General features: G+C 43.0%; 1 protein-coding gene across 21 annotated transcripts in view; it reads left to right on the top strand.

Annotated features, from left to right (window-relative positions):
- LOC140388349 (R3H domain-containing protein 1-like) overlaps positions 1–21,041 on the top strand; it is a 199,756-nt gene that overhangs the window by 146,290 nt on the left and 32,425 nt on the right. For 19 of the 21 annotated variants that reach the window (XR_011934167.1, XM_072472383.1, XM_072472391.1 and 16 more), the window contains 2 exons: positions 10,205–10,374; positions 14,573–14,717. Coding sequence is in view for 19 of the 21 variants with exons in the window: in XM_072472383.1 (XP_072328484.1) it covers positions 10,205–10,374; positions 14,573–14,717 (315 nt within the window). In the remaining 2 variants the exon portion in view is untranslated. Of the gene's footprint in view, positions 1–224; positions 940–10,204; positions 10,375–14,572; positions 14,718–21,041 lie in introns of those variants that run through there. The other 2 variants (XR_011934181.1, XM_072472555.1) reach the window with 1 other exon arrangement.

Genomic DNA, 21,041 nt, shown 5'->3' with positions numbered 1-21,041 from the left:
AAAAAACAAGAAATTATGCTAAACCTTTAGAAATCACTATTTAGGCCCCAGCTTGAGTTTTGTGTGAAATAACAAACATGACTATGATGAAGAGCCCTGCAATGTGCCTCCTAGAGACACAATGGAGTGGTGCTACCCAAAATGGAGAGCATGACGTTTAATAAATTTAAAAATGTCAATGTAAGTACAGAAATTTGACAATGACCTTTGTTTCCACCACAAAGCCTGACTTCTGATATGGGTGTTATTCTGAACACTTTAATGACTGAAAATGGTCTTCAAGGACGAACAAGATTCTGGAGGAATTTGCGCTTTGAAGGACACTATCTCTTAAAAGGTTAATGCAGAACTCTGATCACTATTCCTGGAAAAAACATAATTTTACACAAAAGGGTAATTAAGCAGTTTAAAATAAACTGGAAAATTCTTGACCCTGAAGGACTGTGTACAAATGAGGTCACATTGTAGTTTATGGCCCTGAAAAATAACATTACTGGAAAGTTGGCTTTGCTTTGAGGAGGACCACCAACTACTTTGTGAAAAGAAGACAGCAGCCTTTTTGCAGCCCAGAGCCAGTCCACAGCCAGAAGTGAATATGAGCTTCTCCTAAATTGCTGTAGATGCTGGAATAGCTGCAAGTGTTCCTCAAGCCTGTCTGAAAACTATGCAAGAGTCATCAATTGTTTCACAGATCAGAGCTGCAAGAGCAACCATATAACCTGGATGTCATTTCAAAGACTCCGCAATCTTGTCTTTTCCATTGAACCATTGACTTTTACCTTTTGGCAGAGTTTGTGTGTGTGTGTGAGTGAGTGACTTGGAGAATCTTCAAAGACTTGGTGTACTTTAATTTTTCATACCATATGTTAGTAAGCTATGCCTTTATATTTGACCAGCCTGTTTTTATAATAAACTAAAGTTTCTTGTTTATTAAAAGAAGCCTGGTTAAAGTCTCTTTTATTCTGGGTAACCATGCCGAAGGTAAACAATTATCCATTTTCATATATACGAATTATGTTCAAACTTTTAAACTAATGGTGTGACCTGTGGAGTAGTGGACAATGCATTCCTCCCATACTGGTAGTAACAATGTCAAGTTTTCATGACCGCAGTACCAACTGTTCTGTGCCCACTGTCAACTTTTAATGGTAATGGAGAATGATATGTTTGACTTCATTACAAAATAATTTAGATTATAAGAGTAAAAAGTCTTACAATTGTATAGAGTCTTGGTGACACTACTCAGGAAGTAGTGCGTGCAATTTTTGTCTCCTTATCTTGCCTTGGAAAGGAGTACACCAAAAGTGCACTAAACTGGGTTAAAGGGCTTGTCATAAGAGGATAGGTTGAGTGGAATAGGCTGCTGAGCCCCTCAAACCTTTTCTACCATTAATTGAGACCATGCCAGATCTGTGTTCTAAATCCTTTCATCAGTCTTGCCTCCATATCCATCAGCCTGGCTCATGGGGCCCTGGTAACACATGGGGCGAATCTGCGACTACATTCCCTTTCGGTGAAAGGAGCCTTGGAAGGTGCTGTGCCCAGAACGTTTCACAGTACTCTCGATGTGGTTTAACTATGTATGCATTTGTGTAGCTGCAGCAAAACTAACTTTCCTTCAGCCTTTTGGATTTTGTTTTGCTTGATCACTGCATTTTAGTGATCTATGCACATTGTCAGGTGAGAGTACCTTTAAGAAATGGGTGTTTATAAATGTGTATGTGTATAAATATCTGTAGTGAGAGTACCTGAAGAAATGTGTGTTTATTACTGCAGTGATGTGTCAGAGTGTGGGTGGAGCTGGGCTGTCTGTCAGCTTTTTACTTTTGTTTTTGAGCAGGCTGCAGGGTGTCTTTTAGTTTCGTTTTCAATGTTGGAGCTGAAGCCCGACATAGCAGGTGTACTGTTGATCTCTCTGCCATGAAAAGATTATCTCTTGATCATTTGGTGAATTCAGAATTATAAATGTTTTCAGTCGTGAATGTAAACCTAATGTGTTTCTGTTGAGAGGTGTTTCTTCTGTCTTCTGGATGTTGTTTGAGAAGTTATGAAGGATTACTTAGTGTTGTATTCTTTGGGGGTTGGATTTGAATTAATAGTTGCTAAGATGTTCACTATGTTTTAAAAAGGTTAACTTGAGTTCATAGAATAAACATTGTTTTGCTTTAAAAAATACTTATCCATTTCTGCTGTACCACACCTGTAAAGTGGACTGTGTGCTCCCCATACCGCAATCTATTAAATTGTGGGTCAGGTGAACTCCATGATACACTTTGGGGTTCTCTAACCCCTGACCCATAACAACATAAACCCCTAAATCTCTATCAACCTCTTCTGCTCCTAGCAGAAAATATTTAATTTTTAGCCCTGAATGGACCTGCATTGAAATCCATCGCCACATTTTTGCCCATTCACTTAACCTGTCGATATTTCTTCATAATTTCATGCTCCTGTCTACACTGTCTTATACCGTTTATTTTTGTGTCATCAGAAAACTTGGATATGTGGTTGTCTTAGATTATCTAAGTCATTAATAAATATAGTGAATAGCGGAGACATCAGCATCGACCCTGGTGGGCCACTTCATTCCAATTTGTGTATGTACTCATTATCCTACAGTCTTCTACCACTAATATCCTAAACGGGTCCATAATTTGCTTTCATGGGTGTTAATCTGAGTAAACAGTCTGAAGTCCATATAAACTATACCCATAGCTACTTGCCCAAATTATTAGTAACTTTCTCAAGAAATACAAGTCAGTTTATTACATACGACATGCCCTTTACAAAGACATATTGATGTTCTCTCAGCTGAAATTACTTAAGTTTCCCAAAACCCTGTCCTTTATAGATTCCAATACTTTTCTCACAACAGAACTTTGACTAACGTGCCTATAATTCCTCGATCAGTTTCTCTTTCTCAGCTTTCTTAAATAATGGAGGTACATTGGCAATTTTCTAATCTGAAGGGATAATTCCTCAATTGCAGAGTTTTGAAGTATTATGAATACAGCATTGCTGTTTTCCTTACCTATTTTCTTTAAAATGCTGGAGGGGAAAGCATCAGAACATGGGCATTTGTCAGCGTTTTTTACCATTTTTTTCTAATATTGTTTTCTTATGTGAAATTTAATCATTTTCTAGCCTTTGATACATTACTAGTTGCCCTGAGATGTCAAATATAATATTTTCTCTCTTTACTATGAAGATAATTCAACTGATCCTAGTATTTCGGCATTTTTGTTTGCAATGTTATCCACATCTGATTAAAGGGCCTATATTATTTTAACTACTCAGTTAATATTCTAAAACCATGTTTGGTTACTCTTATATCCCCTGCTGCTTTTTCTACGTGTTACCTATTTTCAGCTCTTGCTGTCTTTTTTGTTCTCTCTCTTCCACAGTTGCTCCTTAGAGCTCCCCCAGTTCCATGATTTACTGTATTCCGTGGAGGAGGTAGCTCAGGAGATGATGCTAATCGCCAGATTGAACAGTGCCTTTACCAGAGTACATTTCATTCCGTAGGACAAATATGTGGATCAGATGTATGAGAATGTGCTTGTCTTTGATTTATTTTCTTTGCCCTAATGATTGAAAGAGATGACAACCGATGTAATAGTCTACATGTCTATCCTTGTATAGTACGTTCTCAGCCCTGCAGTTATGCTGTTCATCCTTCTCTCGGGTAATCCGTGTCAGTGTGATCAGAAGATTGGATTTGTCATCACAAGGCTTAAACCAGTACCACCATGGATTTTCATTTAATTCGCCAGGGAATGGCTTTTGCTGTCTACCTTACTTGTAAGACTTTTCATGGGCAGTCATCTGACATCTGTTTCGGTACAATAATAAGAATAATCACTTATTGTCACAAGTAAGCTTCAATGAAGTTACTGTGAAAATGACCTCTATAGTGGGTCTGTGATGTCTTTGAACAGAACAAGCAACAGCGAGCCTCTTCAACCACTCCGATTGTAGAATCCTCATTGAACTATGCAGTGCCTCAACCAGGAAGCAAGAAACAGGAAATGGAAACCATGTGCAAGGAAGCAAAATAAGATTGAATACATTAGCGTTTAAGGGAGAGACAAAAGAGGGGGGTTTGGAGGGGAGGAGCAATGAGTTTTGCTTTATTTTCTTTAAGATTTCCATTAATTTTCTCTTCAGCGAAATGAAACTCTCAGTTGCAAAATTAAATTTCTCAGCACCAGAGAGGTTGTTCATGATTACACTGCTTTACACGCCATTATTCCTCCATACACTCGCCCTAACATTTTCAGCTGGTTTAGCATCGAGCTCATGGGCAATTACCCCGATTTGCCACCATTATAACAATTTCAGTGTCGAATGAGGGCTGCAACAATGCACCCTGTGGCAGAGCAGGATATCTCTCAACAGCTTCTGGATTTGGTGTTTAACTGCCTGTGCAGATAAAAGAAGTTACTGGCAGAACGCTGATAACCTAGCTGTTAGGTACATCAAAGTCCAGACTATGAAGCATGCCTTTTTTCTTCAAAGCAAAGGAAAAGGGTGCTAACATTACAAGGTTTTCTTTAAAAACACAGGCAGTAATTGAAATCATGTACAAGTGAATAATCAAATTAAGATGAACCAGAATACAATGGATGCTGGTATTTGAAATAAAAACAGAAAATACTGGAAATACTCAGCTAGTCAGGCAGCATCTGTGGAGACAAACTGAGTTATTGTTTCAAGTCAATAAGATTCCAGCAGAACTTGGGAAATCTTGAGATGTAATCAGACTTGATTAAGGGATGGATCAAACTAGGACAAAGGAAAGTTTGTCCTATGTGGCCAAAGGGAATGGTGAGGGGGCAAGAGAAGAAACCTACTTGTGCTTCTGCCTGAAAGCCAAAATAGAACAAATGAAAAATGAGTAGAAAAGGGAGTAGAATGGAGGGGCAGGGTGTGTATTGTGCTTAATCGAAAAATGAAGTGCTGTTCCTCAGTTTTACTGAGCTTTACTGGAGCAGTGCAGCAGGCCAAGGACAGAGATGTCACTGTGAGATCAACTTGGAGAATTGAAGTTATAGGCAACTGGAAGTTCGGGATAATGTTTGTTACTGAGTGGAGGGGTTCCGGAAAAGCGGTCACCCAATCTGCGTTTGGTCTCCCCAATGATGAGGATAGCACATTGTGAGTGGCAAATACAGTACTAAATTGAAAGAAGTGCACATAAATCACTACTTCACCTAAGAGGGGGGTTTGGGGGCTTGGACAGTGAGCAGACAAGAGGTAAAAGGGATGCTCCACTCCGTGTTTGGATAGCCTATTTTGTTTTCTTTGCATGTTACGGTTTTACTCTTAACTTTTGCTTGCTGTCAGCAGTACCTGCCCTCAGCACATCTTTTTTCCTGACCCTTCACCATTCTCTTTTGTCTTCCACCTTATCATAAACACCTTCCTTGCCCCACCTACCTCTTCCTCAAATCCTATTAAGTTTTTAACTTTTCTCAGTTCTGATGAAAGGTCATTGACTTGAAATGTTAACTCTGTTTCTCCAAAGATGCTACCTGACCTGCTTCTCCAAAGATGCTACCTGACCTGCTGGATATTTTTAATCAAATTTAGGAATCTGATGCTCTCCAAATATCCCCAGGAATTTCTCTTACGGAGAACAGTTTGAAAACCTATACTTCATAGGAGTGAAAAGTAGATTTTAGCCATGTGTTCAACAAAACTAACCGAGGAACTCATGTGGCTTATATGATGTCAAGGGGGGTACTTGCTAGAGCGATTTGGGGAGGGTTTAAACTAATATGGCAGGGGATGGGAACTAAGGATTGAGAGCAAGGGGAATCAAGAAAAAAGCTGCAAGGAGAATAAGAGAAGTGATACGCAGAGAAATCAAGGATCTGTATCAGATAATGACACTGAAAAATAGTAAGGAAAAGGACGAGCTTTCAGGTTTTGTATCTGAAGAGCGGAGTATTCGAAATAAAATGGATGAATTAGTTGCGCGATGTAACGAGATATGATATTATTGGGATTACGGAGACATGGCTCCAAGGTGACCAAGAATGGGAACTAAACATTGAGGGCTATTCAATTTTTAGGAAGGACAGACAGAAAGGAAAAGATGGTGGAGTTGCATTGTTGATTAAAGAAGATGTTGATACAATATTGAGGAAAGATATTAGTACAGGTGATGTTGGATCTGTCTAGGTGGAGTTAAGAAACATAAAGGGCAAAAAACATTCGTAGGGATGTTTTACAGACCACTAAACTGCTTGGTCATGTTGGGAATAGCATTAGACAGGAAATCAGCAATGCATGTGAGAAAGGAACATCTGTGATTATGGATGATTTTAATCTGCATTTAGATTGGATGATTCAAATTAGTCACAGTACAATAGAGGAGGAATTTCTGGAGTGTATGCAGATAGTGTTCTGGATCTGGATCCAACAAAGGAACAGGCTATCATGGACAGGGTGTTGTGCAATGAGAGGATTAGTTGGCAATCTAGTTGTGAGAGAACCCTTGGGGATGAGTGACCATAATATGGTAGGATTCTTCATCAAGGTGAATAGTGAGGTAGTTGATTCTGAGACCAAGTTCCTGAATCTCATTAAAGATAACTATGATGGTATAAGGCATGAGCTGGCATTGACGGAGTGAGAAACATTACTGAAAGGAAGGACGGCGGAAAGACAATGGCAGTCTTTCAAGGAACGAATAAGAACAAACTCCAAAAGTTTATTCCTATTTGGCATAAGAGTAGAAAGGGAACTGTAGCCAAACCATGGCTTAGAAGGGAAATTCGAAATAGTATTCGATTCAAAGAAGTGACATACAAATTAGCAAGAAAAAGCAATCGACTTGAGGATTGGGTACAGTTTAAAATTCAGCAAAGGCAGACCATTAAGAAGGGTAAATTACAATTTGAAAGTAAGCTAGCGGGGAACTTAAAAACTGACTGCAAAGGTTTCTAAAGGTATGTAAAGAGAAAAAGGGCAGCACGGTAGCCTTGTGGATGGCACAATTGCTTCACAGCTCCAGGGTCCCAGGTTCGATTCCGGCTTGGGTCACTGTCTGTGCGGAGTCTGCACATCCTCCCCGTGTGTGCGTGGGTTTCCTCCCACAGTCCAAAGATATGCAGGTTAGGTGCATTGGCCATGATAAATTGCCCTTAGTGTCCACAATTGCCCTTAGTGTTGGGTAGGGTTACTGGGTTATGAGGATAGGGTGGAGGTGTTGACCTTGGGTAGGGTGCTCTTTCCAAGAGCCGGTGCAGACTCAATGGGCCAAATGGCCTCCTTCTGCACTGTAAATTCTATGAATCTATGAAAAAGATTGATTAAAAACTAATGTATACCCCTTATAGTCAGTAACGGGCGAATCCATAACCGGGAACAAAGAAATAGCTGAGGAACTAAATTCGCACTTTGCTTCTGTCTTCACAAAGGAAGACATAAATAATGTACCGGAAGTTCTGAGAAGCACAAGTTTTAGTGAGGAGCTGAAGGAAATTAGTATTAGTAAAGAAATGGTTTGGGGGAAATTAATGGGATTGAAGGCGGACAAATCTCCAGGGCTTGATAATCTTCATTCCTGAGTAATTAAGGAAGTGGCCCTAGAAATAGTAGATTCATTGGTGGTCATTTTCCAAAATTCTTTGGACTTTGGAATGGTTCCTACAGATTGGAGGGTAGCAAATATAACCTCGCTATTCAAAAAGGGAGATAGAGAGAAAACAGAGAACTATAGACCAGTGAGCCTAAAGTCGGTAGTAGGGAAGTTGCTGGAGTCCATTATCAAGGATTTCATAGCACAGCATTTTGAAAGCAGTGGTGTAATCAGACAAAGTCAGCATGGATTTACAAAAGAAAAATCATGCTTGACAACTCTGCTAGAATTCTTTGAAGATGTAACTAGTACAGTTGACATGGGGAACTGGTGGATGTGGTTTATTTAGACTTGCGGAAGGCTTTCGATAAGCTCTCACATAGCAGATTAATATGTAAAGTTAAAGAGCATGGGATTACGGGTACTGTCTTGAGATGGATAAAAAGCTGGTTAGCAGCTAGGAAGCAAAAAGTTGTAATAAATGGTAGACAGTGACTAGTGGGGTACCACATGGACCTGTGCTAGAACCCCAACTGTTCACATTATATATTAATGATTTGGACGAGGAACCAAACGTATGATCTCCAAATTTGCAGATGATGCAAAGTTGGGTGGGAGGGTGAGCTGTGAGGAGGATGCAGTGATGTTTCAGTGGGATTTGGACAGGCTGGGTGAGTGGGCACATGCATGGCAGATGTAGTATAACGTGGATAAATGTGAGGCTTTCTGCTTCAGTAGCAAAAATAGGAAGGCAGATTATTATTTGGAAGGGTGTAAATTGAGAGGATACTTAGCGAGACCTTGGTGTCCTCGTATCAGTCGCTGACACAGCAGGCTGTAAAGAAGGCAAATGGTATGTTGGCCTTCATAGTGAGAGTATTTGAGTAGAGGTGTTTTACTGCAATTATATAGGGCATTGGTCAGGCCACACCTGGAGTATTGTGTGAAGTTTTGGTGTCCTTATCTGTGGAAGGATGTTCTTGCTGTGGAGGGAGTGCAGCGAAGGTTTACCAGGCTGATTCCTGGGGTGGCTGGACTGTCACATGAGGAGAGACTAACATTGGAGTTCAGAAGAGTGAGAGGGAATCTCATAGAAATTTACAAAATTCTAACAGGAATAGACGGTAAATTCAGGAAGAATGTTCCAGATGGTGGGGTACTCCAGAACTAGGGGTCATAGTTTGAGGATAAGGGGTAAATCTTTTAGAACTGAGGTGAGGAGAAATTTCTTCACCCAGAGAACGGTGAATCTGTGGAATTCGCTACCCTAAAAAGTAGTTGAGGCCAAAACGTTGTGTATTTTCAAGAAGGAATTGGATGTAGTTCTTGGGGCTGAAGTGACCAAGGGATATGGGGCGGAAGGCGGGATCAGGGTATAATCAGCCATGATAATGGCGGAGTAGACTCAAATGACCTCCTCCTGCTTCTATTTTCCATGTTTCTAAATCACATCTTGATCATTTTCCTGACTCTCCCTCTTGACCTATTGAAGATTAGTTTTATGTTTGACTGCAGGTCCCCCCACAATATTCAGCTGAATTGTTTTCTGACTCGTATTTTTGCGCAGTACAATCTGTATTTTGAAGTGAGCACCTTTTTCATTGACTTTACTTGGCAGCAATCCACTTTGTTGCCTTTGTATCCCTAAATTGATTTAAGAGAAGTGTTTGGTTTATTGGATATAATTTTGGTGGTTTTCATAAAAGCTATTTATGTTTCTGTTTTTCAAAGCTACAAAGCTCTGATTAAACTTTCAGCTAGTGCCACTAAGGCACATTGCAGCAGCTGATAAACCATGTGGCTGTATTGTTGCCAGCTCCTGACTGACAAAAGTATTTCGATGACTTGAATATTGTGCTGCTTTGTTTTGCTGTTCTTAGAACTGTTTTATCATTATAAACAGTAAATTTAAGAAGATGGGATTTACAAGCTGTAATAAATCATCAATCACACAGTTGTTAGAAATATTAGCAAATCTTATGAACTTCATCATAATGTAGAATATGAAACGTTCAGGCTATTTCATCTGAAGGTGGCTTTCTTAGCACGTCAAAACTATTTCAGTTTAGATTTTCATTGCTGCACTAACTTATATTCCTGTTCCTGTCCCGTTATTTCTCGTCTCTCGAGAATCTATACTTGACACCTATTTTTCATCTCCATGCTCCTTTGAGTCTGTAACATCCAAAGACGGTGTCAGGTTCCATGTATATCCTGATAACACAGCTCTGTCCGCTCTTGAGCCTTTTACCGTGTCTGTTGTCCAATGCTTGTCCAGTATACAGCCTTGGATGAACGGCAATTTCCTTCAGTTTAAACATCAAGAAGAGCAAAGTCATTGTTTTCAGCCCCTGCTGCAAGCTCTATTCTGAGTGTTTCCAGCTTTTTGGTTTTATTTAACAGACCTTACATTTTTTTGGATCAAAGTTTTTCTAATTCCACAGATCTGTAAGCTTTGAACTTATACTGGCATAATTCATGTCAATGATGTGCCATGAGAAGGAAAATGTAATCATGGGCAAGATTTAATAACAGTACCTTCTTTGTTCTTATTTTTACCTTGTGTGCATTCAAACTAACACTTGTGTATATTCTGTGTATTTTTTTACTCTTTAGCCATTGTATCACCACATGGTAGTGGAATGCTAATGATGCAGCTTAGCATACCCAACAACCCTCATCCACGAGCTCATTCTCCACCTCAGTGGAAGCAAAATAAATATTTCACCGTGGACCAGAGAGGACACAAATCTGCGGAATTTAATAATCCAGATATTACCACACAGGTAGGCAACTCTTTCAGTTTAAAGGGTATGGAATGTTTAGATACATCCTGTAGTTTTCATTCATTTCTTCCTGTTACATGCAACAGAAATGAGAAATCTTGTGGCTATCTTCTTTGTTACGATTTCCACAGAGGCCGATAACTTGAAAAAAAATCAAAAATCCAGTTTAATAACTGGATGCAACAAGATTTCACATTTTAAGATGTTTACTGTAACAAACAAAAAGCATGATTGACAAAATACTATTTTTGTAGTCAACTTGTAATTTAAACTACAGGACAGAACTTTCATCACAGTCAGAAAAAAACACCATCTTTAAGTAGACATTCAATTCTTCTGGAACCAGTGCAAAATATTTCTTGGCTCCCAATGGCTTACTTCTGATTTTTTTTCTCCTCAAAATTTAACTCCAGGACTGTCTTTTCACAGTGCAAGATTTTGTGGAGCCTGCTCCTAACCAAACCTCAGCAAATCATCCGGCCTCATTGTACATCCTCACGAATTTGGGCTTGGCAATTCAAGCACGAGCTCCCATCTGCATTCCATCATTGTCTTGATACCTGTAACTACTCTCCTGAATCTTGGCAGATTAACCTGTCTTTGATATTCAGTGATATTTTAGGAAAGCTTATGACGCAGTGCCACAATAGTTTCCTCTGTATCTTACCCATCTCAAAATCCATAACCATGGCAAGGTGAGTCACATTGGCCTTGAATCCAGGTAGAAATGCTAACTTTCGATCCTTGAGACCCCACCTCTCTTTATCATGGAATTAAATGGACACTTTAAAGCAGAATTGTTTACAACCCTCGTCCTCAACACTTTTCCTGGAGCTTTAGAGACTCTCAATCTTTTCATTCTTAGCACACAGGCTGCTGCCGATATCTCCAAACATGTCCTAATTTCACCTACTTCCCAGTAAAACAATCTGGACCCCCCCTAATCTCTAACAATCAAACCATTCAGGCATGCTGTCGGGCAGAACAGGTCACATGACTCCCTTCATTTTGCTTTAAGTTAAAGGCATGGTCACAAAACATAATCTTATAAACCCCATAATTATAACATCTTGGCAGGTTTTTAATATCTTGACTATGTGGCATTAAATAAACAGGTAATTAGTCATTGTAGGATCAGATTGCAATAAAATCATTTAAAAATTACATTTGCCAGGTATTTTAAGATTACACTAAATTTTTTATCTCAATCTAAATTCCAAGAATTCTCTAAATGTATTGTCCTAATCCATGGTTTTATCCCAAATTTCTCCTTGCATGCCAACTCCAATCTTGACACTTTTAACTAGTTCACCTCACTGTTGAACTACTTTTGTGACGTTGAAATCATCTAAATAAAATTCTCAATGCTTGGATAGTAAACCGGAGAAGCAATTGGCAGCCATTCATGGAACCCAACTGATATTCATGTCCATTGAAATCCATGGAAATGTAAGTCGGTTATATAGAATCCACTCCAGGTAGCAACCAAACAATGAAGGTGAAAATTACCCCTTAAAAACATTGCATACATTTATGGTGTGTGAGATAATTGAATTCTGCTGTGGGGTCAAGTGGCAATAATGGTGTGTTAGTCATGATATTAAATGGTAATGATATGATCTGACCTCACTCAAGCATTGGTTTCTCCAAGCGTCGGTTTCTCGGCTTTCAAAGCAAGAATTTATTAACTTTTCAACCAACTTGACCTTGATACTGTGCTTTTTTGGCATCTGGAGTGGAATACTCCCTGCAAGATCACTTCATAACCTAATTTTCACTGTATGGCACAGTGACACTAGTGTTACTGTTACTGCCGCAACTGTGACATGTGGATTGAATCTGATGGTTCCTGACCCCAATAACGTATTGGATAAGGTATCTTGAGATATTGGGACACGCCTATAAATAAAATATCAACACATTATTATGCCTAAAAATTGGGCTGCCCAAGGCCTCAAAATAGACAGGAAGTGTGCTGTCTGCCATATTGGGTAAGGATAAATGAGATGTTCTTTACTCAATTTTGAAGCAGGCATTAACTTTTTTGTATATGCAAATGAAGGATTTCATGTCTGCTGGAAGTCAACACTCCAACATTGATTTGCCAAAGAAACCCCATGCCAACATGGGCTACACACTGGCAAATCAGCCCTATGAAATGCCAATCACCCAAGAAGTTAAATTAAGTAAGTAACCTGCCTGAATGCGAAGCCAGATATCAGTGCTCCTCCCACTCCCGTAGTAAAATACTCAAATTGCCACAAGGATCACTGCAGCGGTATTGACTCACTAAAGCATGGCAAACTTATGGAACATAGTGACATTGTGTCAGGAAAATAAACCTGGCGAGGACATGGTATGCTCAGAAAAGAGTTAATGTGGAAGAAAGGATAACTTTGGAAAAATCAAGCCTTGAAGTGAAAATAATCAGTTTGGTTTCAGGAGTGAACAATGTTCTAGCATTAGTGAGGAGAGTGAACTGCAAAGCACTATATGAAGCATCGTTCAAATCAAACAATATTTATAATTATTCAGATGTGGGGAAGAAACTGAACTTGGGGTTGTGGCAAGCCGTTATTCCATGTCTCATGGGCTCCTTCTGAGCTGAAAATTAGCATATTTAAAATTGAGACATGTGCAATGTTTGTGTGCAATGTTTGTGTGAGCCAGGCAAGAGTGGTTTTGGTTTTGTGAACATGAGGAAATTCTTGCAGACCCAGTCACTTTCACAGGCAAGTTTAGAATGTCACAACAACTTGGCGTTAATGAAGATATGGAGCTCCATATCATTGTATATCAATGGAAACCAGCCCTGCAATTGGATGGTGTCATCCATGGGTAACAAATGTAAGAGGAATTATCCCAGAGGTGATTGTGTGGGCACTGTACACCAACTATGGTGGTGATTATAATACCTACAATGTGATGAGTCAGTGCGAATCATGAAAGAGCAGCACTGCATTTTAACTGGGTAACTTTTCAAACGCAATTCACATGATGTAAACAATTTATTCAATAAGATAGAGCAAGTGGCAGACTCTGCCACACATGGGGCAGGTGGTGCTTGGAATTGTCAGGCAGGTGAGGTATTTGGAGGCTTGTGCACTCTCTCCGTGCTCAACTTCACCTCTGTGTGCTCCTGGCAAAGTTTCTTGATGTGTTTGTTGCTTTCCAGAATAAACAGTCTCCATTTTGGTCAGGACTGCCATGAGTCAACGGGGATGTTTGATCTCTACAGAAATGCTTTGAGGATGTGCTTCAAACGTTTCCCCTGTCATCCTGCAAGCCTCCTACTACAACAGAGCTCAGAGTAAAACCGTTGTTTCAGGAATCTGATGTCAGACATATGAGTGACATGTCCTGCCTAGTGATGCTTATTCTGAGTGATTACGGATAGGATCTTCCAATCGTCAGAATGAAGTTTGGAACCTGTAACATCCGGGACCCTCATGGGCAATCCCAACAATGACGGACCTGAGCATCACACCGCTATCATAACTCGGGAATTCAAACATTTCGACATTGACGTTGCCGCCCTGACTGGGTCATGAGAGGAGCACGGCAACTAAAGGAACTAGGCAGTGAATAAAAAAAATTCTGGAAAATGACAACATTTCCACAAGATGGGCTTCACATTAAGAATGAGCCTCTGGTTCCACCTGTGGGATAAGCATGCGCCCTCATGTCTGCCTCGGTCACATTAATGAGGAACCGGCATACCTCTGTCACCAGCGCATTTGCTCCACACTTGGGGCAATAGATGAGGCCAAGGAAGGATTCTACACCGATGGTGAGCAATCCCTAGCCCAAGCGCCACATGGCAAACTGATCCTCTGAGAAGAGAAGTAAGGAAGGAGTAGGGAAAGCACGCTCACCAGTTGTCCTCCTGATGTACTGTCTGGAACATGACCGTGTCATTTGATAATCGTTTATGGTCACAAGTAGGCTTCAATGAAGTTACTGTGAAAAGCCCCTGGATATATTGTCATTGGAGGGTGAATGCTTGCCCCTGTAATTAACTGATTTGATTTGCAATTCATGTCCATTAATCTAGCCAAGATTTAATATTTTTCAGCACATGGGACTTCAAACCACTTTTTTTTGTAAATTAAGATTCTGGGTTCATGAAGTAAGTGAGCTAAATTTACTTGGTGTTTGTTTGATTGAATTTGATATTGACTCTTTTTCTTTAAAACAGAGCAGTCCACAGATAGGTAGTCCTGCTGTATCTCCAGCCCAATCTCCGGCACCGCAATCAATGGCAACTATAAAAAATGTCCGCACTGGATTAGGACCCCTTCCATTAATGGCACAGTTCCCTCGACCTATGGTCCCTGCACAAGGTACTTGCTTCAGATACAGATCGCTGTATGATTGACCATCTTTGATTTTAATTGTGATGCATCATATTCCTTTGCTGTTGTGACAAAAAATTGTCTTAATTCTGTGTCAACCGCTGAAAATCTCTGTCTTGCAGATGAGGGAGGTATACTGCAGCTGTATAGCTGTGCAGGAGGTTACAAAGGGCCAGAGACAGATTGACTATGACAGGTGGTTGCATTGTAGCCGTCCATTTTGGATTTGAGAAAAAAAAGATCAAAATACTTTTCATGGCAAGAAACTAGGAACTGTTTAGTACTAAAGGGAGTTTGGTATCCAGGTAAACAAATCACTACAAGTTGGTGTACAGATGAAAAAATAATCCAAAAGCCGAATCGCATGTTAGGCTTTATTTCAAAAGGGCTGGGATCCAAAGAAGAGAAGTTATGCTTCACTTGTGCAGAGCCTTGCATGGTGCACTGCGTCCAGCTTTGTATTTCAAACTTCAGGAAGGACAAATCAACCATGCAGGTGTTTAAAGATTTAAATAATGAGGACATGTCGCATATACATTGTGTTTCCTTGAGTGTCAAATGTGAAGAGGTGATCCAATTGTGATGTTTAAAATCCTATGGGTATTTGGTCAGTTACACAGACAAACTTTCCTCGTAACAAGGAAGCACAATCTTAAAATTAGAGCCTGGACAATCAGAAGTGAAATCCGGCGCCATTTTTTGCCAATGGAAATCTTGAACTATGTTCCCCAAATGGCTGTGGAAGCTGATTCACTTCAAATTTTTAAAAACAAAATCAACAGGTGTTTCTTCGGTGTAGAGCTCATCCATGATCTAATTATGCCGGAAGACGCTCAAGGAACTGAATGGTCTACTTCTGCTCCTATATTCGATAGTGTTCATCTTTTTTTTTTATGGCTTTGGTTGGACAGAGTAGGTGAGTTTAAAATTGACTTCAGATAGAGTTGTAAAAATACAAAACATCTTTCATTCATTGTTCCAATGTGAGTTAACTGCCTTCTTATCATTAATACAGTATATTCAAAACAAATTGGGTCGTATTGTATTTTATGATTGGTATTATTTCTTTGAAATATTAATGCATGCAATCTTGTGGATGGGACAGTAAACAACTTCATTATTTGTAAAGACAAATCCATCCGAGATATCTGCAAGGGGAGATTAATAGTCTTGAGCCAAAAACGTTTTGCGTAAAAATAATAGCATAGCCAGCCATTTCTCTGAGTTTAGTGTTGAGAGATTCCAGGTGAGAGAGAGAAATGATGGGCCCGGGGAAATAGTAATGCAATGCAAGCTTCTTAAAATAATCAAACGTTTGCACTCAGGACAGACACACAAATAACAAATCTCAAAGGGAACAACAATTTGTACTGCTTGAGTAGAGGGTACTGATTGATTGACAAAGTAGGCTTTGGTAGAAGTATTGCCATGGATAATTTACATGGGAATGGCTCCCCCAAGCTTTTGCTTATAGGATAATCCGGGTAATTATTGGCCAGTGAGCTTGACCTCCGTGATAGTGAAATTGCTGGAAAAGATTCTCAGAGGTAGGATCTATGCACATTTGAAAGTGAATGATCTTATGAGCAACAGACAGCGTGGTTTTGTACGAGGGAGGTCATGTCTCACTAATTTATTTGAATTTTTTGAGGAGGTGACAAAAATGATTGACAAGGGACGGGCTATGGATGTTGTCTACATGGACTTTAGTAAAGCATTTGATAAGGTCCCTCATGGCAGGCTGGTGGAAAAGATTTGGTCACATGGGGTCAGGGGTGAACTGGCTGGATCCAGAACTGGCTTGGCCATAGAAGACCAGGTAGCAGTGAAAGGATGTTTTTCCGAATGGAGGTCTGTAACAAACCACAATGCACCACAGGAACAGGCCCTCCAAGCCTGCGCCGATCAGGTGTCCTATCTAGACCAACCGCCTGTAGCCCGTCTGTTCATGTGCCTATCCAAATAAGCCTTAAAGGTCGCTAACGTATCTGCCTCAACCACCTCACTTGGCAGTGCATTCCAGGCCACCGCAACCCTCTGTGCGAAAAAAACGTCCCCTGCACATCTCCACTAAATCTTTCCCCCCTCACCTTGAACTTGTATTCTAACTAGTGGTATTCCACAGGGATCAGTACTGGGGCCTCTACTCTTTGTGATATTTATAAATGACTTGGACGAAAACGTAGCGGGTCTGATTAGCAAGTTTGCGGATGATGCTAAGGTTGCACGAGTCCACCACACTAGCAGGAAAGCTAGCGCCGGGGACATGCAACAAAGCAAGGCCGCAGCGCGCCCCCAACAGGGGGAAGGCACCAGGCCCCGGGGGGGGGGGGGGTGGGTACCACTCAACAGAGGCGGGAGAGCAAATGGGGATAGGAACAGAGGAAAGTGGGACAAAGGGGGAGGGGTATACGGGAGAGTGGGGAAAAAGGAGGGGGAAGGGAGGGGCCGGGGGAGGAGGGGATACAGGGAAGGAGGGACAAACAAGGCTAGAAAAGAAATAGCAATAGGGCTACAAAATGCCACAATCAAGGGCTCAGAACAAGGAATTGCTACAAGCATCCACCCAGTACAGTCTCTGGGCGAAGAGAGACCCCAGAGTGCAGGGGACTACCCGCGTGGTGGACGCACAGTGGCCGGCCATGTCGGGTGCCCCCTGGACAGAGGAAAACCCCGGACCGCAGGGACCCGACCGCATGGAGAGAGCAGTGACAGCCGCCATCCTGGACGGCCCCCTAACAAAGGGAAACCCCGGAGTGCAGGGGCGTGTCCACCAGGTAAGTATGGTTAATCCCACAGGAGCGAGCGGACAGAAGTCCCCCACCAGGATAGTCACCTGGAACGTAAGGGGACTCAACGGCCCAGTGAAAAGATCCAGAGTCCTCACCCATCTAAGAAATATGAAGGCCGACATAGTCTTCCTCCAAGAGACACACCTGAGAGAGCAGGACCGACTGCGGGTAAGAAAGGGCTGGGTGGGACAAACCTACCATTCCTGCTATGGGACGAGGGCCAGGGGGGTGGTAATACGGATCGGCAAGAGGATGATGTTTAGGGCGACAAAGATGGTTACGGACCCAGGGGACGGTACGTCATGGTCAGCTGGGCCCTGGATGGGGCACCAGTAGTACTAGTTAACGTGTACATGCCCAACTGGGACGACACGAGCTTCATCAAAAAGACCATGGCAGAAATCCGTGACATAGCGACGCACCGACTAATCATGGGGGGGGGACTTCCAACTGTGTACAGGATCCAACGACTGACCGATCAAGCCCCAAAACGGGGAACATCTCCAGCATAGCAAGGGAACTCGGTCACTTTATGGAACAGATTGGAGCGGTGGACCCCTGGACCCACCCAGGGGGGGAGGAGTTCTCCTTCTGCTCCCCAGTACACAACGTATACACCAGAATTGACTACTTTGTGGTGGGGAAAACGGTGCTTCCGGGGATAGACAAAGTGGAATACTCCGCAATTGTGATATCAGACCACGCTCCACACTACATGGACGTGAGGCTAGAGACGGCCCAACGCCCCACATGGACGTTGTACATTGGCCAACTAGCTGACAAGGCCTTCAACGAAAAGATATCGCAGACCATAGCAGAGTACACGGAGGACAACCAGACGGGGAGGTCTCACCCTCCACGTTCTGGGAAGCGCTAAAGGCTGTACTAAGAGGGGAAATCATCGCTTTCAAAGCGCGAAGAGATAGGGAGGAAAGGGCGGCTAGGCAGCAGCTGGTCGACTCCATACTGGAGGTAGACCATAAATACACCGAGGCCCCGACCGTAGAGCTCCTGGCGGCGAGAAAGAGCTACAAAGGAACTTTCATCTGCTCTCCACCAGTAAAGCAGTGCACCAACTCCGCCAGGCACGTGGGACCCGATACGAACACGGAGACAAAGCCAGCTACCTGTTGGCACACCAGCTGAGAAAGCAGGCAGCCACCAGAGAAATTGCACAAATCAGGGCTACCAGAGGCACATTAGAAACAGAACCAGAAAAGATCAACAAAACCTTCAAGGCCTTCTCTCAAGGGCTGTACACCTCAGAGCCCCCAGTGGGGGAGTCCGGGATGAAGCGGTTCCTTGATGGACTGGACATACCAGTCGTTGGGGGGTACAGAAAACGGGGCCTGGAAGCACCACTAGCACTGGGAGAGATCATGGACAGCATTAGCTCCATGCAGGCGGGGAAGGTGCCGGGACCAGATGGGTTCCCGGCAGACTTATACAAAAAATTTGCGATAGCACCGGCTCCGCACTTGCGGGAGATTTTCACAGACTCGCTAGCTAGGGGCACACTGCCACCCACGCTAGCACAGGCCTAAATCTCGCTGATACCTCAAAGATAAAGACCCAACGGAATGTGGGTCATACAGACCCATCTCACTGCTGAACGCAGATGCCAAAATACTGGCCACAATCCTAGCCAAAAGGCTAGAAGACTGCGTACCAGAGGTGGTCGCAGAGGACCAGACGGGCATTGTCAAAGGTGGACAGCTTACCTCGAACATCAGACGCCTGCTGAACGTGATAATGACCCCATCGGGGAGAGAACACCAGAGGTGATCGTCTCCCTAGACGCGTAAAAGGCCTTCGACAGAGTCGAATGGAAATACCTCCTAGAGGTACTGGAGCGGTTCGGGCTTGGAGCATGGTTCACCTCGTGGGTAAAACTCCTATACAACGCTCCCACAGCGAGCGTACGGACCAACAACACCAACTCCCGACACTTCCAGCTGCACAGGGGCACCAGACGATGCCAACTGTCTCCGCTGCTCTTCGCTCTAGCGATCGAGCCACTAGCAATTGCGCTCAGAGCAGTAAAATGCTGGAGGGGGATCCGAAGGGGAGGCAGAGAGCACAGAGTCTCACTCTACGCAGATTTCATAGAATTTACAGTGCAGAAGGAGGCCATTCGGCCCATCGAGTCTGCACCGGCTCTTGGAAAGAACACCCTACCCAAGGTCCACACCTCCACCCTATCTCCATAACCCAGTAACCCCACCCAACACTAAGGGCAATTTTGGACACTAAGGGCAATTTAGCATGGCCAATCCACCTAACCTGCACATCTTTGGACTGTGGGAGGAAACCGGAGCACCCGGAGGAAACCCACGCACACACTGGGAGGATGTGCAGACTCCGCACAGACAGTGACCCAAGCCAGAATCGAACCTGGGACCCTGGAGCTGTGAAGCAATTGTGCTATCCATAATGCTACCGTGCTGCCCCTCTCCTGCTCCTCTACATTTCGGGGACACAAAGCAGCATGGACGGAATCATCGCGCTCCTGAAAGAGTTTGGCGCCTTCTCGGGCTACAAACTCAACATGAGCAAAAGCGAGATCTTCCCGGTACACCCACAAGTAGGGGGTCAGCACTAACGGGACTGCCGTTTAAACAAGCCCAACACAATTTCCGCTACCTGGGGATCCAAACAGCCCATGACTGGAAAGGGATCCACAAATGTAACCTCACCAGTCTGACAGAGGAAGTAAAAAAGGACCTGCAAAGATAGAACACACTCCCACTCCCTCGTGGGGAGAGTCCAGACGATCAAAATGAGTGTACTGCCCAGGTACCTCTTCCTACTTCGATCCAACCCGATCTACATCCCCAAGGCCTTTTTCAAAGCACTGGACAGACTAATCATGGCCTTCGTGTGGGGGGGGGGGGCGGTGAATACTGGGATCCCAAAGAAGGTCTTACAAAAAACAAAATCCGGGGAGGTGCTCGTCCTCCCAAACTTGGAATTCTATCACTGGGTGGTGACGGCCGAGCAAATGAGGGGATGGATCAAGTAGCCAGAAGCCGAGTGGGTGCGTGTGGAAGAGGCCTCCTGCATGGGGAATTCTCTCCCGGAGGCCCTCGCCACGGTGGCACTCCCATCCCCACCCAAAAAACACTCCAGCAGCCCGGTGGTGATAGCCACCCTCCAGTCCTGGAACCAACTGCGGCAGCAATTTGGCCTGACCAAAATGTCGGACAAAGCTCCCATCTGCAACAACCATAGGTTCACACCAGCACTGACTGACGCCACCTTTAAAAAGCGGGGACAGGACGAGGGGACACTGACAGGGACCTATACATGGACGGCAGGATCGCAACACTGGACGAACTGACAGAGAAATTCCAGCGAGCCAGGGGGAACAAGCTAAGGTACCTGCAACTCAAAAGCCTACGAAAGGAGACAAGGACGTACCCACAACCACCACGACAGACATTACTGGACGCAAGCATACTAGATAAAGGAAACTGTGGTGACATGTATGACTGACTGGTAGAAAGGGCTGACACCGTAC

Source organism: Scyliorhinus torazame, chromosome 2 (genome assembly GCF_047496885.1).
Source record: "Scyliorhinus torazame isolate Kashiwa2021f chromosome 2, sScyTor2.1, whole genome shotgun sequence".
Lineage (NCBI taxonomy): Eukaryota > Metazoa > Chordata > Chondrichthyes > Carcharhiniformes > Scyliorhinidae > Scyliorhinus > Scyliorhinus torazame.
This window is presented reverse-complemented; position numbering and strand designations above follow the sequence as displayed.